The 25,139-nt window shown below is 42.1% G+C and overlaps 1 protein-coding gene across 2 annotated transcripts in view; it reads left to right on the forward strand.

Annotated features, from left to right (window-relative positions):
- The window catches only part of TSNAX (translin associated factor X), a 32,179-nt gene that overhangs the window by 326 nt on the left and 6,714 nt on the right, over positions 1 to 25,139 (forward strand). Inside the window, exons 1-5 of one of the 2 annotated variants that reach the window (XM_053298758.1) lie at positions 21 to 164; positions 2,679 to 2,786; positions 3,811 to 3,925; positions 7,732 to 7,862; positions 23,581 to 23,708. In XM_053298758.1, the coding sequence (XP_053154733.1) occupies positions 95 to 164; positions 2,679 to 2,786; positions 3,811 to 3,925; positions 7,732 to 7,862; positions 23,581 to 23,708 (552 nt within the window). In that variant the 5' untranslated portion in view covers positions 21 to 94. Of the gene's footprint in view, positions 1 to 20; positions 165 to 2,678; positions 2,787 to 3,810; positions 3,926 to 7,731; positions 7,863 to 23,580; positions 23,709 to 25,139 lie in introns of those variants that run through there. The other variant, XM_053298766.1, reaches the window with a different exon arrangement.

A 25,139-nucleotide genomic window follows, 5' to 3' on the forward strand; every position in this document is an offset into this window, starting at 1 on the left:
ACAGGGATGGCAGGGGGAGAGAGGGGAAAGACAGGAGGCCGGCGGCCCCTTCCGCTGCTCCCCAGTCCATTGTTGTTGTTCTTAATATCGCACCATGCACATGCATGGTGCTTTTACAAAGATTGGGAGCACAGGTCCCTGCCCCGAGGGGGCTTACGATCTAGGTATCGGCACAAGGGAAATAACAGAGGAAGGGGAGGGAACTCTTGGCTATCTTAAGTGAAGTTTATCTTGACGTTAGTCTTCCCACCGCCTCCCGGCTTCCTGCTTGATTTTATTGCTGTTACTGCTGTTTCTCTAATTTTCCCTCACCATGTTTCATCCCCAAACGAGTGTCGGGAAGGTAGAGTATCAAAGAGGTTTTGCTAACGTGACTTCCACCTCCCGCCTGAATCTTGACTCTTAGAGGCCCTGGGCCTTTAGTAACTGCGTGACATGCAGGAGGTAAAAGCTCTTTCGAGCCCAGAAAGTGCAGTGAGGGGAGACAGTGGTAGCTGTTAAAGTAAGTGCTCGGGATTCTGCTAGGGGGAAAGTGGCAGCCTTACTGTTCCTGCTGTCTTCCTACAACCTTGTGGTGAAATAATAAGCTCGCCCTTAAAAGAAGGGATACCTGCCCCAAACACTCTTTCCCTTTGTCCTCTCTACCAGAACTGGTGAGTAGATTCCCCCCCATCCCTTGGTTGACCACTGCAGCTGTCCTCAGCCTCATAGATAAAAGGGTCAGTGGTATGTAGTGGTTCCTTTAGTGGGCCTCATTTTTCTAAATGTTGACTCATTTAAATAGGGCACTTGAGCAATGTGAGTTTTGTTTCATAATTTCAAGTGCTAAAGTGCCACAAATAGGCCTTGTAGAAGTTTAAAGGCCAATAGATTTATTGTGACAAAAACTATAACAGACTAGAGCTCATCTCTTCACCAGATGCATAAATGGTGTTCTTGGTTGAGAGACATATACAGCATAGGAGAAAACTGGGCCAAAAGCCCATGGAGAGTAAGGCACCCACGCCGATATTTCTGTGTGTTACCATTTGAAAGAATAAATTAACATCAGCACCTGGATTGTGGCCTTTCTATATGATAGGTTGCAGCTGTGTGCATTTGTTGCCCATTTGTTGCAAATGGTGCAGACATCACACTTTTGTTGCAGGATAACATTCTCTCAGCATGCAGCTTGTTATTTTGTGTGGGAGATGGCAATGATAAACCCTTCCTGTATTCTACCAAAGAAAACCACATGGCTCTATGGACGCCAGGATTTGACACCGACTCAGCGGCACAACTTTACTTTAAAGTCTGTTTATTTTAAGTTCACAAAATGGCAAGGCCATAGAAAGGGGCAGTCATGCTGATTTGTTACCATTTATGTCCCATTGTCCAATAAGAGTTCATGGTATTCCATGATCCATTGAACCCGTTCTTTGCTATAGCAATCACTAACTGGTGGATGAATTGTCTTTTCCTTGAGTGTCCAGAAGACAAACTCTTCTCAATGATTCTGTGCTGCCCAGGACATCACATTTACTCTGGACTACTTTTGTCCTAGTTTGAAGATCACTAAAGATATTCATTTGTTCTGCTAGCAATTTACAAATGTCTATTTGTAAGGTTATACTTTATTATCTTTTTGCTAGCTGTTCAACCTCTTAATGTACAAGGGGGTTCAACTTTACTGTACAACTAGTATGGGGGCATTTATCTAGGGGTGGGTGGGTGTGTGTGAGAGAGAGAGAGAACAGACTGTCTTTCTATGGGGAAAGGAAGCGATTTTATGCTGCTAGCTCTGGACTGGTTGTTGAATATAAGTTTTTAAAAATGTGTGGAGAAGCCCTTAGGTTTCTCTTAGCTTATGGAAGGACAGAACCCTTGACAGCAGCATTAGAAAGTGTACTAAAATCCAGAGAGACTTGCTCTCAAGTAACTGTGCACAGCATTATAGCCTCAAGCTGCTCTCATATGCACACTTAATTTGGAATAAGCCTCATTGAAATAATGTGTGTAGGATCTTGTATTCAGATTGATATCCCAGTAAAAGGTACTAGATACATATTTGTTATGACTGATAAGTTATAACTGTAACAAACTTTTATAGCCACATGGCCTGTTAGACACACAGACCACTTCTAAGATTATGTTGATTTTAGTTAGAACACTGTGAGGCCCCCTGTTTTCAAGCCACTTGGCTGAATTCAGTGTTTAAATTAATGGTACTGAGGCTGGATTTTTAGCTTCATGAATGCACTATTGACCTCGGTTGTAGGTGTGACCACACAACTTTTAAAACATATTGTTATCTTTGATAAGAGTCCACAGATGTGCTCACTGATGCTGAGTGTTATCTTCTGTTTCAATGCAAGTCTGGAGATCGGCAAGAGGAATCCCTCAGAGCGAACACTGAGTCTCTCTGTGCTAACCCTGACTCCTGTATCCCCTACCTAGCTTAAAGCTGGAGAGGAAGGCAGAGGTTTGCCCCTACAATTGTGCTGGGCTTTTAGAGGTGATTGAAATGCCTCTGATGCTCAGCAGGCTGTCATTACCCTACCCATTCCTCCTCTTGCAGGGGAGAATCAGGGTTGGTAGAAAGCACATTTTTTGCTTGCACCAATGCCAGCCAAGGTTCTCTGAGATATACATTACAATTTGATAATTTAATTCTCACTTATTGTCTCTTATCTTTATAGGAACAGGTGGTTTCAGAAAAAGAAAGCATGACAATTTTCCTCATGGTAATAGAAGAGAAGAAAATGACAACTGTAATTCTTCTTCAGCTGTAATTTTGTCTTTTAAGTGTAAGTAATTATTTGCAGGCCTGAGGACTGGTTCACAGAGGCAAACTGACTGCTCTTTCTCCATGCCATCCCTATCATGGAGTAGGGTGCATGGGCTGTCATGGAAGCAGTCGGTGACCATTTCTGCAGTTATGGCTACTGTGATAGTAAATGTGACTGCAGACTCTCTGCTTATTGCTTGATTCACATTGAGGGTTTAGAACTATATACAGGAGGACCTCGATATTTGCAGATTCAACATCTGCGGATTCGTGTATCTGCAGTCAAGTAATGGACACTTGACTGTGGCATACGCGGGGGTGGGGGAAGGGGAAAAGCACATCAACCTTGTGTATCCACCAGTCAGGGGTGGCCAGAAATGACCACGGAGGTAATTTCTGGCTGCCCTTTTGTATTTAGGAGCCTCAAAATGGCTCCACTTTTAAAAAAGAGAAAAATGGTGATTTGGGGCCAATTTGGGGCATTCTAGTGCACAATGGGACTCTGGGGAAGCTGTGTGTGGTAGGAACTTTTCCTCACATCCACCCCCCACCCCCATTTGATATCTTAACTATGTCCCCCCCGCCCCCCAGCCAGGAACCTAACCCCCAATTCTCCATTGCCACAATGATTCAATATTCATGGTTTCCGTATCTGCGGTTGTATTGTAGAGCGGAACCCTCACAACAATCAGGGAGAAAAGAAGCAGCAACTGATTTGCATTGTGAAGAAAAAACAAACATTTCAGAGTCAAAATAGATACAAGTCAGATGAATCAAAGCTGATAGTTTGTTTTACAGTATTAAGATAAGAACTGAAAGATCTCAGTAGTCTCATTGGTTCCACAAAAGAAACTGTTTGCTTTGAAACATCTGTGTGTGAAGAATACTTTTGTGTGACTTGAAAGTTCATATTCAGTATTTTAAATATCAACTGATCTATTAAAAAGTATTGTGGTATTTGCTAATTTAAGATTTAACTTGTGGAAGTCCCTTTGTGTTATTTACAGCATATGCTTGAATGATCTGCATTTTGCTCTATTTAGCATTTCAACTGGAGCTTGATACAAAACATGATAAATACGAGAGGCTCGTGAAACTTAGCCGTGATATAACTATTGAAAGTAAAAGGACCATTTTCTTCCTCCATAGGATTACTAGGTGAGTGACTATGTTAAATGTTCAACTTTTATGGTAGACTGTTTTGCTCCTCTGTATTTTACCCCTTTCCTCTCCCTTCCATGATAAATGCTTTGTACAGAGTGACCAGATACATGGGATGAAAAGGCGTCTGTTCTTTTTAATAGTGCATAAAAGAGAGAATTTGGGCAGGGTGGTGATGGTGGTAATAATGCACAAACAAACAAACACACTTTATATATGTTAGCCACCCCATAACAAATTGTTTTCTGGGTGGCTCACAACATTAAAAAACAGACAAAACAAAAAACAATACAAAATATTTTTTTAACTTGAAAAAATATATATTAAAAATCAGTTTTTGAAAGCCTGAGTGAACAGAGAGCTCTTCACCTGGCATCTAAAAGAACAAAGTGACAGTGCCGGGTGAGCCTCACTGGTGAGGCTATTCCATAAATGGGATGCCACGACCAAAAAGGCCCTCTCCCTAGCAGCCACCTGCATCACCTTGTTTGGCAGGGGCACTAGAAGCAGGGCTTCAGAAAAAGATCTTAAGGTCAGAGTCGGGACATGTGGGGCAAGCCACTCTCTCAGGTAACCTTGTCCCAAGCCATTTAGGGCTTTAAAGGTTAAAACCAGCACTTTGAATTGGACCCAGAAATGGACTGGGAGCCAGTGCAGCTGACAAAACGCTGGTGTGATATGATCAAAATGCCCAACCCCACTTAATAGTATACGGGGGTGAGAAAATCAACACTTCCTGAACTTTCCACTTCTTCACAACTATTAAAGGTTAAGGATTCCTATTTCCTTTTTCATCTGGTTGTCCTAGTCTTGCAGTGTTTCCTGTTTTTACTGTACAAGTACAGTGCTATATTTATTACACAAGTAGAATGGCTTATTTCAGGTTGGGGGTGGGGAAGAACGAAAAGGAAACTGGCAAAATAACCTCTCCATAAATTGGTTTCATTTGCTTTAAAAAAAAAAGAAGACGACTTGCAGCTATGAGGAGACTCATTATAACAAAGTTGAGGAAAAAATGAAGCTGGATGACAGTACTCTTGTTACAAATCTGAGGGCAATTGGATCAGTGAAAGAAGGGAAAAGCCAGGAACTTGCACCATCTGGGTGTTTCTTTAAGGGTGATATCAAGGGAAGCCAAAGGCCTATGAAACTTGAGTGGGCTCCTATTATGACGGCTGACAGCTCTATACAGTTGCCTCTGTGGAACTCAGCTTCATGACGCTTTAACCTCTAGCTTTGCAGGAAGGGACGAATGAGAGAGGAGCATAACACTGTGTCCCTTTGAACATAAGAACAGCCCTGCTGGATCAGGCCCAAGGCCCATCTAGTCCAGCATCCCGTTTTGCACAGTGGCCCACCAGATGCTGCTGGAAGCCACAGGCAGGAGTTGAGGGCATGCCCTCTCTCCTGCTGTTACTCCCCTGCAACTGGTACCCAGAGGCACCCCGCCCCCGAGGCTGGAGGTGGCCTACAGCCCTCCGACTAGTAGCCATCAATAGACCTCTCCTCCATGAAGTTATCCAAACCCCTCTTAAAGCCATCCAGGTTGTTGGCTGTCATCACATCTCGTGGCAGAGAATTCCACAAGTTGATTATGCGTTGTGTGAAAAAGTACTTCCGTTTCCTGGTCCTAGATTTCCTGGCAATCAATTTCATGGAATGACCCCTGGTTCTAGTGTTATGGGAGAGGGAGAAGAATTTCTCTCTCTCCACTTTCTCCACACCATGCATGATTTTATAGACCTCTATCATGTTTTCCCGCAGTCGTCTTTTTTCTAAACTAAATAGCCCCAGGTGTTGTAACCTAGCCTTATAAGAAAGGTGCTTATGATTTGTGCTTTGAGAGGCTTGTGATTCTTCAAGCAAACCTTGAGATGTGTAGTGGAAGAGTGGATGTCAGAGCCTACTTCATAAAAGAATTACCTGATTAACTGCACATCTGTGCAAATACTAGGCTTTGCTGAGATACCTTTCCCCCCTACTTTTGCACGGACATTCTAACCTCAGTTCTGGTGGCAGTGCTGCTGTGAACAGTGGTAGCTGTTGGCAGCTTTAACAGTACTGCTGTCTAGACTTGCTTACAAGCATCGCTGGACAACGCTGCGATTGTAATACAGTAGTTCTTTGATGCAATTGTCACTGGTGATGTATTTGAACAGATGATAGTTTTGAAATTCTAGACAAATAAAAGCTTGTGTGGAACTCTGTGATATATCACCATATTGTGCCCATATTTCCCTCCTTGTGTTTCAATAGTAGAGGTCTTGTGTTCTGTTGCATTTAGTAGTTCTTTAGCAGGGGAAGGATGAATTGTCCCCTTTGCTAAGCAGGGTCTGCCCTGGTTTGCATTTTAATGGGAGACTACATATGAGCCCTGTAGGTTATCCCTCTTAGGGGATGGGGCCGCTCTGGAAAGAGCATCCACATGCTTGCGTGCAGAAGGTCCCAAGTTCCCTCCCTGGCATCTCCAAGATAGGGCTGAGAGAGACTCCTGCCTGCAGCTTTGGAGAAGCTGCTGCCAGTCTGGGTAGACAGTTCTGAGCTAGATGGACCAAAGGTCTTACTCAGTAAAAAGCAGCTTCTTACGTTCCTATATTTTTAAAACTGCCAATCAGCTCACTTTGCTTTATAGTGTTTTTAATCATTCCTTGCCTCATTATGCTCTTAAAATCTTCCAAGGAGCCCTAATATTTTGATAATTAATAGGGGTGTGCATGGACTGGTTTTTGCAGTTTGGATCAAAAGAGAACTGCTGGTCCACAAACTGGTTTGGTTGAACTGACTGTCTGGTCCGTTTAATCGAACTGGTTCAAGGTGCATTCTAGTAAAGGGGAATCCACTTATTTTGGATTAATATTTCAAATAACTATCAGTCTCAACTTATATACTTGTGTGCATAAGCACTGTTTAGAATAACGTTTGACCCCTTGAACCACCAGTGAGTAGTTCACTCAATAATGGTGAGGGGTGGAGTAGATAAGGAATGTTCAGGAGTAGTTAATCTATACTAGCCGACCCCGCACAGAGCATCTGTACGGTGCTTTGGGGCCGGCTGTTTCCCCCTCCCTCTTCCTCCTGCCCCAGTCTCTCCTCTCTTCCCCTTCCCTCTGGCCCGCGCTCTTCAGCCCTCCTCCCCACACACAGAGCCTTGGCGGGTGGCCAAGAAGGGCCCCCGCCGCTGATTTTTTCTCCCTCCACTCCGCCCGCTGCCGCCTTTCTCTCCCCGCTGCCCGCCACCGCTTTTCTCTTGCGTGCCCGCCGCCGCCTTTCTCTCCCTCCCTGTTGCCGCTTTTCTCTCCCCCCCCCCCCCCCGTCCTCTGGCCAGCCACCGCCGGCACTTTCTTGCCCCTCTCCTTCTCACTCCGCCGGAACTCTCACAGAGTGTCGTGAGAGTTCTGCCGCCAAATCCTGGACACGTACCGGCTAAGAGAATTAATTATATAGATTGATCTTGAGTCTCTGCCCCAAATTGTTTGCCTTCCTTAGTTATATATATTCATATTTAATATTGATAGGCGTTTAGGGTTATAGGCTTTATGTATAGAAATACGATAAATAAATAAGGTTTAGATGCTCATATTTATTTATTTATCATATTTTTATACTGAGATATGTACATTTCTAGGCGGTAAACAAAATTTAATTGTGTATAAATTTAATTTAAATTTGTGATTTAGAAGTTAAAATTTTCAAACTAGCCATCTACAACATGCTTAAACTTAATTGAACATTTAGCTTCTGTGTTGCTGTTTTCACAGCTGACACTTTATAATTATAATTTGATTTGTTTTCTGTGATCACAGTGCTCCCAATGGAGAGGAAATACTAATGGAATCTGAGACCAAGTTAGATTTTGTGAGACAGAAGATTAAGCAAGTAGCACAAGAATTGATGGGAGAAGATATGTATCAGTTCCACAGAGCCATCTCTCCAGGTAAGTCCAAGAAATAAGGCATTCATCTGAAGCAAAATTCAGATAAACTCAGAGGACTTATGTGACGGGACGGTTACAACTTGGTTAGGTCTGCTTTTACTTATATGAAAGTCAATCTTTGATTATGTTCCTAGTGGATAATTGGCTAATATGCCTTGATCCTATTTGGGACTGGGATTTAAACAGTCATTGAATTGGACTCTTGTTGTAGAGATCTTAAGTTCTTAATGCTACTAATCTCCAGTTGGTTAGATGTGAGGCGGAACATTTTTATGTTGAAAAACTTTCATTTCTAAAATTTCTATTTGGCTACATGAAAAATATTGATACACAGTGAGGGGAAATCAGTGTGGTGGAGGTGGGTTTTTAAAACTATAAATAGGTCAAATAACACAAAATCTATTTATGGCATCAGGAAAATTTGTATAATTTTTTTTTTTGGTGTAGAGAATGAATTGAAATTTACACAAACAACAGGGAAATTTAAATGGGAAAATTTTCCAGAAACCCCCCCCCCCCGCATCTTTGATAACCAGCAGTCACTAGGGGTGGGCAGGACTGCTTCAAACTTTAACTGAACCAGCAAGAAAAAGGTGACCAGTTTGAACTGGGCTTGATCCGTTACAGACCAGTTTGACGGGCTATGCTTGTAAATGGGAATCCAGGCTTTAAAAGGCTTCTAAGGGTGACCGGTGGGGGTGGGGGGGGGAGAGGGCACCTTACTGGTGGTGCCGGCAGCTCCTCTAAACCCCGGTGCACCCCTACAGCATTGCCTGCGTGCCAGTGGCACGGTTTCTTCCTCCGTGCATGCACGGAAGTCACGGAAATGGCCTCTGTGCATGCGCGGAGGCTGGAACTGTTCCACTGCCACACAGGCCACACTGCTGGGGGGAGCATGGGCCTTTCGTACCACCCTCTTGTACCCTCCCCACCCTGGCCACCCTTAGAAGCTTTTAAAAAGCATAATTCCCTTTTACAAGCACAGTCCATCCAACGGACTGAACTACTGTTCAGTGTATGGACCACCGGTTTGGTTCAAATTGGAACCGAGCTGCAAAAACCTGTTCCATGCACACCCCTAGCAATCGCCACCACCTTTGTGCTAGTTGTGATTGCTGACACTGATTTGATCTAGAAGAGAAATGTACATGCCCACAAGAGATTTATATGAGCATTCAAAGTGGCTCAGCAGTATTTCTCTGTTTTGTGGTTCAGATGGGAGAACCACAAAAATTCTACGTGTGCACACACTTTGCACACTAAGTATAGAGATAACAGTTTCTTTTGTATTTTCTGTTGTTGTTTAATAGACATTTTGACTCTGAGTATTTGGAACCAGGTATCTGCATTTAATGTAGCCCATATTTAGCCCACAGGAACATAAAATGTGCATGGGCCTTTCATTCCTACTCCCTGCCTATTGCATTATATCTATTTGAAGCACGCTCTTGAGTTTAGAAAGGCATGGATGACTGTTCACAGATTTTTTGTTTCAGAAGAATGTCATTAGTTAAAAGCAATCAATATATTCATCTACCCACTTGGAAGTGATGGTCCAGCCACTATAAACTCTGTACTATCTGGATTCAGTTTCAGATGGCTTATTCTTCTATTCAGTCCATCACATTATAAGTCTATAGATAGGAATGGTCTCTCTCTCTCTTTTTTTTAAGGCTAGTGTCATTATTCATCTAGCTGGACCCTTGGTTATGCATTGGTATAGTATCAAGATCACTGTCTCTTAACTGGTAAAATAAACAACAACAATGTATCATTGACATATTGATAACTGCTAATGCCAGCCTTTCACACAATGCCTTCCACTGGCTTCATACAGTTGGGGAGAGAGAGAACAAAATTCTAGGGCATCCTACAGAATCATCACTGTGGTAAAACAGAGTTACCTTCTATGAATGCTATGATGACTAAGAGAAAAACTGTTGTAATAAAACAGCTGGAATCCCCACAAGCTTCTTCAGTTATTCCTATGGATCTAGTGGTCTGTTGTATTGAAACCTGTTTTGAAATCCAGTCATATCAACAAGGTAATATTACTTTGTTGAACTCTAGATGAAGATAATCTGCTCCAAACTGGGCAAAAGCCACACTGTAGCATATGGAAGTCTGTATCACTCATGTGTTCCTGGAGCAGAAGTCACCTTCTCCAAGAAAGAGAAGATGTTAGATGTTCGAATAACTATGTAATTCTTAAAAGAATATGCCTGATATCTGCTTCCTTGACAGATGTTGGCATCTGTCTGTTCCCTCCAGAAGCATTTATGGTGCCCAGCAGAAACCCTACCAATTTTATTTTAAAAATTTATATCCTGCCTTATCAAATTTGAAGCAGTTTACAAGGAAAAACTAAATTCATAATATAAAAAAATTAAAAATTAGAAGAACATCAGACCAGATGAAAATCAGTTAAAGGAAGGTCAGTATAAAAACTAGTGGGGTGAGGGAGAATGGCAACTGGAATAAAGATATCTTAATAAACCAGCAAAATACCAGCAAGGATGAAACTGGGTGGGTCTCCTGAGGGAAGGAGTTCCATGGGGCAGGATCTACCACTGAAAAGGTGCCCTGTTGCAATTTCTATTGACATGTTTTTATCAGCCAAGAAAGGCGAGGGTTGGTGGGGTCGTGTTGTGCACATATCTCAAGCAACTTTTCAACACCTGAGAAAGTGACAAAGTGATCTAAGCAATTGTGACAAGATGGTACTACTGACATATCCACCCTTTGACTCTGTTTTCATTTGTGACTTTTAGGATAGCTCATATCTGAAATATTTTACCTGCAAAATGTTTCAGAAATATATCAAGTTGGAATAATCAATCTTTGCAAAGAAAGATTGGGACTTAATCCATTTATCTACCCAACGGGTCCACTGGTTGACACTGCAGGCGCAACTGTAGTGTTGCCATCTTTTATTGCTTATCATTTACCACTATGCAAGAAATTAAAATATATGCTTTTGTCTTCAGTGTGCAAGTTTACAATCTAATTGATGCAAGAGGGAAGGGGAATTTAGGAGGGAAGAGAGTATATGCTAAATGTCAAATCAAAAGAAGACCAAAAGGATCATGGATAAGAAACAAGTAGATATAGACGAGTTTTCAATATTTCCTTAAATAAAGGAAGAGAATAAGCTATCCAGATTGTTTCAGGCATACGAAGCAAAAAGATTAAAATATTATATAAAGTTGAGAAATGGTGATGAGGTTTAAAAGCAGATTAGTATAATAAAGGCAAACAAATTGATGAGGAGAAATATGAAGGGATAGTAAGAACCAGGCATCTACCAATCTGCTTGCCAGTGATGAGTGCCCCCAGCCCTCTGGCGAGCAGGACACCCAGCACTACACAGCAATCCTTACCAGAAATCTCAGATCCACTACCATTTTTGAAAAGGTAAGAAACAGGAGGAATCCCTTTTGAGCAGTAGAAGAGAGCTCCTACTGTTCCTTAATCTTCATATTCCAGTGAAAATGACAGAAGACCTAGTTCTCTCCTTAACCCTCTGCCTGTGTGCCCGAAAAGGATTTGAGGGAAGGGATTGGTGGCGACCACAAATAATGGCTGGCAGTGAGCCAGGCCTAAATTTATGGATCCTTGGAAGAACTAAGATGATGAAGACACTTAACATGAATACCAGAAGCTTATACTTAATATTCAGGGTTGCCTAACAATGAAAAATCTTCCTTTGCTTTTCTGTCATGACATTGTCAACAAAATAAGCTTTACACTATATTCCATAGTTTTCTGCCACCTCTACTTTAGTTGGTACCCTTTCTGTGTTGTTTACTTTAACTCTTTAGAAAACCAAGGAGAGGTTGGCAAAGGCACTGAGAAGCTATGTTGATGGCCACAGTCAATATCTTATTCCAGAAATCAGGAAGGTCATTAACTTCTAAGGATTAATCTCCCAGAGAACGTTTTGGAGATGGATCAACAGCAGGGTTCTGCCATTATTTGAATATCCAATAAAACCACTGCAGGATTTTCATAGTTTAAGCATTGAGCTTTCACAATATTAAAAATCTATTCTGTTTCTTTTAAGGCCTAGATCCATTTCTTAACTGGAAAAGTTATTGCTTTGTAAAAAACAAAACACACACAACACAAATTTGCAAATGTTCTCAAATCAGTCATGTAGGCTTGAGACAGTAAAATACAAATCCAGGGTTCATATTCTAAAAGCAGCTTGCCTAATTAACCTCAGACTTCCTAAAAATGTTATCCGCCAGCCTGCCTGATTCCAGTAATAAAATATCCTCCTCCTCCTTCCCTTCCCCCATACATCCCTTTAAAATAGTTCAAGGGAGCTCATATCAGCCTTGCCTTGGAAAATGGTTTAATTTTTTAATGGAGTTATCAGTAGTGGGTCCATTTAAAAGTAGAGAGAGAAAAAGTCCAACAGTCAGGGAAGTGTTTGTGTTTGGTGCAATTTAAACTGTAAATCTATAAATAGAAGTGCTACAAGTATGATGCTTGGGAATATTGTTTGCCATTTGTAATTGTTAAATGCTTTTTTTGGGGTCACTCCAAGCTGTTGTTTTATTGTTAAATTGAAAGAACAATTCTGGCAGAGCACTAAAGAAGCTTCATGCTTTCCCTCATTAAGAATAGTGCTAATGGCATGCAGAATATTTCCCCAAAGGATTCTCATATGAGCTCAAACTAATAACTGAATAACAACAAAAAGGATTCCTGTTTTCCACACGTTTCTTAACAGTACAGATTGTCCCAAGGGATGATTATACAAGCAAACAAAGAGATACTGAAATAACCAGTTAAAAGAAAAAGAGCTGTTCTTGCATGCTGTTATGAAACCTTTTATGATGACGACTGTAAAAGGTCAAACACTTGTAGTATCTAATTCTTTTCTCCTAATTTATAGGAAACACATCTTTGTGAGGATGTGAATAATGTGACTTTAAAATTGAAGTAGTACTAGGAAAGCCAAAGACTGAATTTGGATCATAGGCATGATTTAACAACAGATGTCTTCCTTATTCTAATGATACTGTGACATAATGTTGTTGTTATGCAAATTGTATTCAACAAACTCAAGATAAAGGAATCATAGATGTGGAATGGTACACTTATTGAACAGGATCCATTGTACCCAAAACCTTCATAATGTATGAACCATGGGAACCACTAGTGCAGGGCTGCACAACTTTGGCCCTTAACAAATCCCAGCATCTCCAGCCACCATGGTCATTAATGCAGGGATGTTGGAAATAGTCCAATATTTGCAGGAGATCCAAAGTTGTGCAGTCCTGCACTAGTTTTTTTTAACAATCATTTTTTATATCCCGCTCTTCCTCCAAGGAGCCCATAGTGATGTACTGCATACTTAAGTTTCTCCTCACAACAACCCTGTGAAGTAGGTTAGGTAGAGAGAGAAGTGACTGGCCCAGAGTCACCCAGCAAGTATCATGGCTGAATGGGGATTTGAACTTGGATCTCCCCAGTCCTAGTCCAGCACCACTAGTACAAAAGAATTTAAGAGCAAAGAGCATATTAATGAGACTGCTCCGCAGCGTGGGCTACACTCAGATCAGGCTTTTGGGGCAAATGTGGAGAATCACTGTGATTATATGGAACAGTTCATTACAGAATAAATTTGTTTGTTTTGGTCTGGAAAATGAGGAGGAGATGGAAATGTGGTGCAATCAGATTTATTTAGGGATTATTGGGGTACAGGAAGTAGGCAAGATGAGGAGGTAATACAAAATCGTATTTACTAGGGTCTCACGTAGAGGCTTTTAAGCTTAAGGTCAGAATTAATTAAATCAGCTTAAGGCTTTGCTTGAGAAAGGACCAAAATATAAATTTAAAGTGGGGAGCAAGGAGATATAAAGGGATATGCAGTTAGTATTACCAGTCCTGATCCGTCGGTGTGTTTATTACACTTGCAGGTTGGAGTGTGCAGGTAGACTTCCTTGCAGGGAGAGGGCAGCAGAAAAGCAGGAAGAAGAAAATTTGAGGTGCAGAGCACTACAACTCGAACCCTTGAGAACCAGCAAGGCAAAGATCCATGTGGAGTCAGATTCCAAATCTGACCCAGAGTCTGATCTCCAGGCCATGTGGCCAGGGCATGGGTTTTTGTACTTAGAAACATATCCTGAGGCAATGCATAAGTCAAACGACCTGAGGCAATGCATAAGTCAAACGACCTGACTGCAGGGGCTGAAACTCACATGAAACAAAGAGGTTGTTGGTTTACCGTCCACCTCGCTGCCCAACTGACTCCCCAACTGAGCTGATGGAGCTGGTCTTGGAGTTGGTGTTGGAGTCACCCAGACTTTTAGTGCTGGGGGACTTCAATATCCATTGTGAGACTTACTTATCTGGTGTGGCTCAGGAGTTCACAACTATGTATCACAACTATGGGCCTATCCCAAATAGTTTCGTTGCTGGCCACACACTTGATTTGGTCTTTTGTTCGGATCAGGGGGGTTTTCCATGGGTAAGGTTGGTTTCACAGCGACAACCCAGCCCTGCAGGGGTTGAGGATCCATTAAGATGGTCCATGCAAGATGGCTGCTGGACCCAATAGGATTCCAAAAAGCCTTAGAGGGTTTTAATATTGGTCCTGCCAGTGATTCTATCGAGGCCCTGGTGGTGGTGTGAGCAAGCTACAGTGCCCCTCCCTGCAAGGGAGAGAGGGAGCACACAGCCCCTCCCAACTTAAGCCAGCAGAGGCTATCCCTGGTTCAGTTCTAAGGTCATGGGGCAGTCAGGAGGGAAGGGGGAGAAGACACATCACACACGATTGTAGCTTTAAAAGCGTTATTAAGGCAAAATGGTTACATCTAAGCAATTAAGTACACAAGCAAAATCAATCAATTAATTTCTTCCCCAGTGTAGTGTTTTCAGAGTACAGAGTGGTTTGTAATTGATGCTTAGCAATTGGAATTCATTTTCACTCACTAAAACCCAGTTCATTATCTTTATTTAAGGCTGCTAGCAAAACCCTGTCTCCTTAGCAACCGTCTGTCTTATCTCCCTGTTCCCATCACAGAATGAACACATTTTGTAGCTGGCTTCTGGTTAAGGGTCAGCTTCAAGCATGAGCAGAGGAAGGAGGGGAAGCGGATACACAGTCTGTCTTTTAATGAATGAGCTGAAAAGCAGTGCTCATTCTGATGCATTAATAAGCCAAAAGCAGAGGGAGAGAAAGATGGAGGGAGCAGGAAGTGGGCGGCAAGGAGAGCAAGCTGAGACAGGTATGCTGCTAAACCAAGTAAAAGGGGCAGAGAGAGACCTTTCTGGGAAGCAAGGAAAGAAGAGCGACAGTTGGAAAGGAGGGAAGACAAAGTGGGGGAGGTAAGTTAGTTCTGGAGGGCTGATCTGAAGGCATTTCTTGTAGGTAAATAATTACAGGTCACATCAGTTGTAGTCCTCAGGAGACCTTGAGGATGCGCAGATTGGCTGTGGGCTGTCCAGGCAGCGTAGGTGAGCTATGCAGGAGTGGAAGTCCCCCTGATGTAGGGAGCTGAATAGTATGGCAATCTATGAGGCACAGGTTGCCTTTACAGACTAAGGTTTACATACTACCTCAAAGGGTGAGAGCATGTGTCTCCCTTGATAGGGCCCACATACTACTTCTCCACTGGGGTCTGAATATGTTTTCCTTTTTGTGTGCGGGAGGGGTATGTCCTTTATACCCTCTCCCCAAGCCCGTTGTCATATCTCAAATCAAAGACAGTCACATCAATTCTTCTATGTCTCCATTCTAAGGTAAACATCCTCATCTCCCTCCCTGACTCACCATATCGGTCAGGAGCCTTTCTTGGGGGGGGTCCGAGCCTGACATTGTTTACTAAACCAGATGGAAACATCCCTGTTTATGCCCAGCTTGACTGGTTTGTGGTCACTCTCAAGACTTAGTAGGGGCCTTCCAGTCCCAAGAAACTGTTATTAAGAGATAGCATGCAAAGAGGTTAGCAGCTAACTATATGAATAATATCTACCCCTAAAATATATAGGTACTGATGTGTGCGGTTTCCTAAGACCTTCTAAATATGATTACTCTTAGCAAGTTTCAAGCTAGTTCCCATGATTACCCCTTAGCATAGCACAATGCACAAACAAGCTTCAAGGCAGGAAGGGGTGAGTCTCCCCTCTGGCCAGGCCTTGACTACAGAATAAACAACTCCATTTAGTTACTTTGGCTCAGCAGAACCAAAGTTCACACTACAGTTTCTTGCAAACCAGCAATCCCAGACACAGGCCTGAGCTTAGCCTTTTTAGCTAGCAAGGCTGGTCCCAATCCCATCAGTGTGCTCACCACAGTGGGAACCTGGAATAGGGAACTCACCAGGGCAGTAGACACGATCGCACCTAAGTGCTCCTCCTGACCTGCTTTAAAAGTGGTCCCTTGGTATACAGAAGAGTTGCAGGGCTCTGATGCAGCAAGGTAGGGGACTGGAGTGCAAGTGGAGGAGAACTTGGCTCGAAATTGACAGGACACAGCATAGAGCCCATTTGAAGGTTTATGCGGAAGTGGTGTGTGCAGCAAAACACCAATTCTGGTCTGCATGCATTGCTTCTGTAGGTTCATGTTCAGCAGAGCTTCCCGGGTTGTGAGGAGTTTGATTCAGGCTTCTTCAATTTCAAACCAGTCCCCGGAGACTTTGTTCTGCTGCGATGTTTTTAATAGGTTCTTTGGGGACAAAATCTCCTATATTCAGGCCGACTTGGACTCCACTGTTTTTGCAGAGTCTTGGTATCCAGTAATCCCTCTTACAGTATTAGATTGGATCAGTTTCAATCTGTGATGCCTGAGAATGTGGACAAGCTGCTTGGGGCGGTGCAGCCTACCATTTGTTCTCTGGATCCTTGCCCGACTTGGCTGCTTCTATCTAGCAGGGAGATTGTTGGAGATGGCCTAGTTAATATCATTAACTCTTCACTGAGGGATGGTAGGATGCCTCCTTGTTTGAAGGAGGCTATGATTAGACCACTTCTTAAGAAGCCTTCCCTAGATCCCTCAGTGATGGATAGTTATAGGCCGGTCTTCAATCTCCCATGGTTGGGCAGAGTGATTGAGAGAGTGGTGGCTAACCAGCTCCAGGCAGTTTTGGAGGAAACCGATTATCTAGACCCATTTCAAACTGGCTTTAGAGCGGGCTATGGGGTTGAGTCTGCCTTGGTTAGCCTGATGGATGACTTTTACCAGGGAATTGACAAAGGCGCGTGATTCTGTTGGTTCTTTTGGCACTCTTGGCAGCATTCAATACCATCGACAATGGTATCCTTCCGGATGTCTTGGGGGAGTTGGAGATAGGAGGCACTTCTTTGCAGTGGTTCCGCTCCTATCTCTCAGGCAGATTCTAGATGGTGGAGCTTGGTGATGGTTGCTTTTTGAAACAGGAGCTATTATATAGAGTCTCTCAGGGCTCCATTCTGTCACCAATGCTTTTTAACATCATGAAACTGCTGGGTGAGGTCATCAGGAGATTTGGTGCAGGGTGTTATCAGTATGCTGATGACACCCAAATCTCCTCCTCCTCCTCATCAGAAAATGGCATTCACTCACTAAATGCCTGCCTATGGGCAGTAATGGTCTGGATGAGGGATAACAAATTGAACCTGAATCCAAGCAAGATGGAGGTGCTCATTGTGGGGAATTTGAATTTGAGGGATGACTTAGATCTTCCTGTGCAGGATGGGGTTACACTCCCCCAGAAAGAACAGGTATGCAGCTTGGAAGTGCTTTAGGATCAACACTTTACCCTGGTATCTCAGGTGGCAGCTATGACCAAGAGTGCTTTCATTCAACTTTGGTTGATTCTACAGCTGTGTCCATTCCTTGATGAGAATGATTGCAAAGCAGTGGTACATCAGTTGGTAACCTCCAGGCTTGACAGTTGCAATGTGCTCTATGTGGGGCTGCCTTTGTAGTAGTTCGGAAACTACAGTTCGTTCAAAATGCGGCCGGACTGGTCTCTGGGTTAACCTGGAGGGACTGTATTATGCCTGTTTTAAAACAGTTGCACTGGCTGCTGATATGTTTCCAGGCAAAATACAAAGTGCTGGTTATTAAAGCCCCTGAACGGCTACCTTAGAGAGCACCTTCTTCTGTATGATCCCCATCCCACGTTGAGGTCATCTGCAGAGGTCCGTCTCCAGTTAACACTGGTACGTCTGGTGGCAACTTGGATCCGGGCCTTCTCTGTGGCAGCTCCTGGCCTATGGAATGCACTCCCAGCAGATATCCGCAGTTTAGGCTCGCTGTTGGCCTTTAAGAGAGCCCTGAAAACTTATTTGTTTGGCCTGGCCTTCCAAGGTTTTTTATTTGTTTTTGGATGTTTGAATTGTTTTTAAATGGTGTTTATATTGTTTTAAGTAGTGTGTTTTAGATGGTGTTTGTGTCTTTTAAAACTTGTGCAATGCCCAGAGCCTTTGGATGGGGTGGTCTGTAAATGTAATAATAATAATGAAATGATAAAGTTCATGTTTACATGAACCAATCAAGTGGGTGTGATCTTTAAGGAACAAGATCTGGACTAGCTGGTGGAGAGGTGTGTGTATGGTTACTGTATGGGTGAACTAAAAAGCCTCATTGGAGATCAAGGCATCTCTTCCAGAGCGAGAGAGAGAGAGGTTTCTTTTTCTGTTAATGGTCCTGACCTTGGCCTGGGCCAGCTCATCACTGAGGTGATAGGATGCTGGGGGTTTGCCATGCTTATCTGAGTAGTTGTGAAAGTGATTATTACATTTATATACCGCCTCAACCAAACGGCTCTGGGTGAAGCTAATTCCATTGTTAAGAGAGTTAGCTATTTCACTTGTGACTGTCTCATTGACCGAGTCTGCTTGCTTGCTAGCTTCCTCCCTTTCTGCAAAAGAGAGGCAATGGGGGTCACCCTACAGTTGTTTGCTAACCTGACCTTCGGCAGTGCTGCCCCATGTTTGCTTGTGCTAAGGCATCTCCAAACTGTGGCCCTCCAGATGTTGCTGAACTACAACTCCCAGCATCCCTAGATGCAATTTTTTGTGGCTGGGTATGCTGGAAGTTGTAGTTCAGCAACAACTGGAGGGCCGCAGTTTGGAGATGCCTGTGCTAAGCGACCAAACTTCTCATTTGCCAAATATGGGCACGTGCAGAGTTCACGATTCCATGAGCTTAAGTAGCCAAGATGGAGGTTGCAAGCCTGCAACTCCAAATCACATATAGGGGTGCTGTTTGCATCCCCGAGACATTGTTTCTGTAACAATGTGCAGAAAAGAGCAGTTAAGATCAAGACGACCATCCTATGAGTTCAGAGACTCTGCTTTTTCTTAAAGTCCTACCTGTGTTTGTTTGGAAGTGCCACTGACTTCAGTAAGACTTGCTTTCTACTGAAAGTACCCAACCCAATGTACTGTCTTGTAGTGTAATATGGTGTAGTATTTGTGAGAAGCCCAGGTTCAAATTGCTGTTCATCAATGAAGCCAGTATTGGGTGGTCTGGGGAAGTCATTCTCTTTTAACCTAATGTTTTTCAAAGGATAGCAGTGAAGCTAAAATGCTGCTGTATGCTCCTTGGAAGAAAGACAAGCTATATATGTAACATGCAATTGCTCTGTAAGTATGATAAGCAATAGTTTTATAATGTGCTTCCTGAACAGTATTTTGTGTGTGTGTGTGTGTGTGTGTGTGTGTGTGTGTGTGTGTGTACACAGGTACTGGTTGCTTCTATCTTAGTTTATAGTGGATGCATTTATTAAAAAACACTTTTTTTTAGTGTGTTAGTTTTGCTGTGTGCACACAGAGAAGAATCCTGGGGAAAAAAAGCAAGAGAAAAATACAGTTGGAGACTGTATAGAATAACATCTATGTAACACTTTGACTGGATGGCTCCTGAGGGTTCTCCTCAGTTCTTCAAAGACCAAATGTCAACATCTCTTTATTGTTCTTCTAGCCTTCCTAAATATGTGAGGAAGCACTGGCAGATGCAATCATCATGGATTTTAATTGGGCTTGTCAGGAAAAACTACACAAAAGCAGCCTTATAAATGATTCAGTTATTGGCAGGCTTTATACAAAAGTAACCTTTTCTTGGAAAGAACCCAAAACTAAGAGCAAGAGGAGGAACATACTGTTGGATGGAATTCTGAAATGGGATGGGATTTTTTTTCACCTTTGGGATTATTTGCTGAAAGTAACGGATGTCCTTCCATTAAGTTACCATCTAACATTTAAACATCCTTTAACCTGCTTATTAAAAACACCTTATGTCAAGGTCTGGGGTCATTTTAAATGTCATTTTCAAGCTGCTTTCTGAGAAGACGGTCTTCTAAAAGGCACGTATTTCATGTCAAGCATGTTTGATCGTAATGAGGAAAAGTTTGCAATGGTCATTAGTATGAGTCTAGGACTGCTTAGTTTGGAGCATGAAAACTCATTTTTATTTATTTAGTCACTATCCTGCCTTTCTCTTTGTCAAAGGGTTCAAGGCAAGTGTGACTCTAAAATAACACTCATATGTTATCTAACCAAAAGACTACTCATATTCTGAACAAGAAAGAGTCTTGTAGCACCTTAGAGACTAACAAATTTATTTTAGCATAAGCTTTGGTGGACATCTTATATCAAAGTATGGGGCCATTTTGTATTCTGAAGTCATAAATTCTGTCTTCAGACAAATAGAGGGAGGAAAGGACCGCCTGGGGTAGGTAACCACTCAAATTTTTATTTGGAAAGTTGGACTAGATATCAACACTAGAATTTTTACATGATCAAGAACCAAAAGTCAGTGTTTTACCTGTTGCCCTCTTTTCCCATTGTTCTCTTGCCACTACTTTTTCTTCTCTCCCTTCAGCTCATGTGCTCTATGCTTTGTCTCCACAAATAATTCTTCTTTCCCCATGACATTCTTGATGGCTAGAGGAGTCAGAAACATAACAAACAATAAATTTCAGCAGTGAAACAGTTTGAAAACATGAACTACTGCAGTTAAAACACAGTCATAAATATATCTGAAGAAAACAAGAAATCAAATCTACCTTCAACCAGTTCAAAACACCTTCAAAACATAAAAGAGCTATGTTTGAACCAGCAATTGAAATGCCACCAGAGAATGGCTAAATGTGCTTTCAGTTGGAGCTTATTGAAGAGCATTGCTGCCAACACAGAGAAGGCATTCTCTTTGCCCCTGCATTACCTCATACAAATCTAAGGAGAGGAACATATATAAGGAGTATTCAGATCATAGAATATGGAGACATTAGAGGTGAACACCAGCCCATAGAGGTGATCACATAGTATACTTGGATTTCCAAAAAGCTTTTGACAAAGTTCGCCACCAAAGGCTTTTGAGTAAACTTAGAAGTCATGGGATGAGAGGACAGGTTCATGTCTAGATTGGTAACTGGTTGTTGAAGGACCGGGAACAGAGGGTAGGAATAAATGGACAGTTTTCACAATGGAGGGAAGTAAGAAGTGGGGTTCCCCCAAGGAACTGTACTGGGACCAGTGCAGTTAATAGGTTTATATCATAAACTTATAGTGCCACAATCAGTATTAGTTGCAGCTTCTGAATTGGCTTCAAAGGCAGTGTCATGCCTTTTCAATAGTGTATGCATTGGCGTGAGTACATTGCAATAGTTAATAAAAATATCAAAAACCTGGATGACTGAGGCCAAATACTTGTTGGAGAGAAGCAGAAAAAACTGGTTCGTTCCCTGAAGGTGGTAAAAAGAAGTCTAGTCACTGCTGCCAGCTAAAAATCCAGTAACAAATCAAGGTTCTTCTGTGTGGAGTGTAACCTCAACCAGGATTGGTAGAACATTCTCTGGACCTAGTGTGACCCTCCATTCTTACCTCTGTCCTATCTTACTTAGCAGTGCAATCCCTACAAAGGTTGGAGGAGGCCAAAATCTGCACCGTAATCAGGTGGTGGTCTATTCACAACAGCACTATTACTGATACTCCCCATTAGATCAACATCATTATAGCCAGTGGAGAAGATCAGATCAAGTTATGTCCTGCTACATGAGGGGCACTCTTGAGAACTTAGGAAAACCCCATAGTTGTCACAGCAACCATGCAATCCTGAGCTGCATCTGAGAAAGTGGCCTTATTTATTTTAAGGTTCCCCAGAACCAGTGCTAGGGTACCACAATACAAGCTCTGCAGTCACCTCAGCAAGCTCACGCAGGGAATTGGGCAGCAGCATTGACTGGGCAGCAACAAAATGCCTAGGTTTTCCCTGGCAACTTCTGTTGGCACAAACACTTGCATCCTTTTTCTTCAGGCATTCACTTCTGGCATTATGGTGGACAGTGGCTTCCCTCCCCCACCCTCCTCTTGAGGTTTGTCTGCTCCTGAGCTGGTGGTACTTGGCCTCAGCTAGAACATAAGAACAGCCCTGCTGGATCAGGCCCAAGGCCCATCTAGTCCAGCATCCTGCTTCACACAGTGGCCCACTAGATTCTTCTGGGGAGCCCACAGGCAAGAGCTCAGGGCCCTCCCTCCTACTGTTGCCCTCCCTCCTACTGTTGCTCCCCTGCAACTGGTATTTGGAGGCTGGAGGTGGCCTATAGTCCTCAGACTAGTAGCCATTGATTGACCTGTCCTCCAGGAATTTGTCTAAGTCCCCTTTAATAATTAGGTTTCAGTAACACAGGCCAAGCCAGCAGCAGCTTTCACACTCCTTTCATGGCAGATAGCTATTTCAGGGCTAACCTTTATGTTAATTGCGGTTTGTTTTTTTCTGATGTGCTTATTTTTTTTCTTGTTTTAATAAGAACCGTGTTGGGGGCTGGGGATCCGATTGAGGTGTGTGTGTGTGGCTTTAACTCCCCCCCCCCCCCCGCCGCCCTATACTCCCAATCTGAATCATGCCCACCCTGGGAGGGAAGCCTTCATTGGCATCAATAGAGGAATGAACAGCCTGTTATGACTCTGGTCTTATTTTTTATTTGAAACACAATGTAACAAAAATTGCCAAAGAAGCAAAAATGCCTAGTACCCTGATCTCAAACTTCATATAGAAGAAACCACATTTTATTGTCATGATATTGAATTGCTCTGTACTCCTTGTCCTAAGTACATTCTGTAGGAGAAAGTTTTATTAACAGCTCATTCTATGCATATTTGTTCAGAATTAAACCATCTTTTATAATGGTTTAAAAACAGTTTAAGTCTTCTAACCAGCTTAAAGTTTAATCTCAATGCAGCAATAACTAAAGAAATATACAGTATGCGTGAAGTTATAAACAAAGGCCAGATTCCAGCACAGAACTAAACATATTTAGATCAGTTGTGTTCTTAGGACCTAGTCCCAACCATTTAACGTTGGAACAAGCAACATTAATTCGAATTGTCAGTACAATGTAACACCATGTGTGCAGCTCTTTCTTTCTTTTGCCTTCAGTGCAGTGTGAGTGATTTGTATTACTAAGTCCAGTTTGAAGGGTTAAGAATTGGCAGAATAGAGTGGTGGGCCAGTACCTGAAGATTATGCCTTTTTTGTTTTTTGTTTTTGTAGAAAAAGGTCTATTGTAGTAGGTGACTTCAAAAAAGTAACAAGAAATCCATAGATAATATGTTCTTGTATACTGTTTGACTAATGGAATATCCATATGCCTATTCTTGGCTCTGGAAATTATTTTCTCTTTGCAGATACCTTTCAAATATTGCCTCAATCATTGTCATTTTATTGTGAATGACTAGAGCAAAATGTCATTTATTTTGCTGCTTTCAACTTCAACAGGTCTTCAGGAATATGTGGAAGCTGTCTCATTCCAGTATTTTATCAAAACTCGGTCATTAATTAGCATAGAGGAGATCAATAAGCAGCTAATATTTGCAGAAGACAACAAAGAAGAAGAAACAAAAGTGGTAAGAACACTTGATGTGTTAATTTAATTATAAAATATGTTCACTATTTGGCATTTCTATCTTAAGTATGACTTAATTGGTGATATTGGTTAAGTCACATGCATCTTTTCTTATAGGAAAATAGAAAAATGTTTTTCTCTAGTCTTCATTGAGACACTCTAGAAGAGTATATTTTAACAGCTTTATTAAAGCTGTATGCAAAAATATTGATTTTGGGTATGTTATAGCCCTTTTGGTTATCTTGTATAGCCTCTCAGTATTTTTGACACTCAGTAATGGAAAATGAAACTTTATTTGGTAAAGGCACAGAAACTTGATGCTTTCTTAATGAAAAAGTCCGGTCTTGGAGACTTTTACCATCTGATAGCCAGCACTGTGGCCTCCATTATAAATTGAGCATTATGTGAATTACATAAACACAGTGTTGCACATTAACAGAGGAGACTCGGATTCAAATCTCAAATGGGTCAAGATGTTACTCAATATTCAGTGAGTAAGTGCCAATCTCTCAGCTTAAGTTCAGTAAATTCCTTATTTCCAGTTTACAAACTATCTTGAAAGGATGATGGATAAGATAAAGAGTATAAACAGTGGTTCTGCCAAAGCTGGCAGAAGCCTATAGTGCAGACCCATTCTGCCCCAAAGCAACTCTAATAATCACACCCACAGATACAAAATTGCAAATCACTTGTGAATCATGTCCCCTGACTATTCTGGAGCCTTGAAGGAATGGTCAAAGCAATTCTCAGCCCATACATCCCATTCTTTGGGCTTGGTCAGAAGTTAGATATTGTGGTTAAGTGAGATGATCAATTGTGTTTTTTTTGTGTTTAGAGAACTTGATTGACATAAACAGCAGTTGTGTGCTTCAGTTACAAAAGTATAGCATAAACATACTCATTATTGGCACTATCTTTTTCAACCTTTTGAAAAGCAAAATAAGTGGTGCAATACAGTAGTGTACTCCAGAAGAAAATGCGACCTTCAGAATTGAGTCATCAAGTGCCACATCCTCAAAAAAAGTGACCAGACTGGTTTGTTGTGAGGCAAAAGCTAGTTTGTTACTAAAATATTAACCAGAAGACTTACAAAAAAGCAAGCACGCTAGCTCTGATACTGGCAAATCACTCATGCAACCAGGTTGTTGCTTATATCACATAAACAGGGGTGTGTGTGTGTGTTCAATTATTCTGTGACTGACCTGCAAAAATGTAGGCATTGACTTGAATTAAGCATTCAGAGAACCACAACTTCTTAAAAACAGGAAGTTTCTAGCCCTTAAGACTGTGAAGATTTATTTATTTAACACATTTATATACCATCCTGTATAAAATCTCAGGATGGTTTACAAATCTCCTGATGATCTCTCCCAGCAGTTTCATGTTGATGTCAAAAAACATTGGAGATAGAATGGAGCCCTGTGGGACTCAA

The sequence above is a fragment of the Hemicordylus capensis genome, chromosome 1 (genome assembly GCF_027244095.1).
Source record: "Hemicordylus capensis ecotype Gifberg chromosome 1, rHemCap1.1.pri, whole genome shotgun sequence".
Taxonomy (NCBI): domain Eukaryota; kingdom Metazoa; phylum Chordata; class Lepidosauria; order Squamata; family Cordylidae; genus Hemicordylus; species Hemicordylus capensis.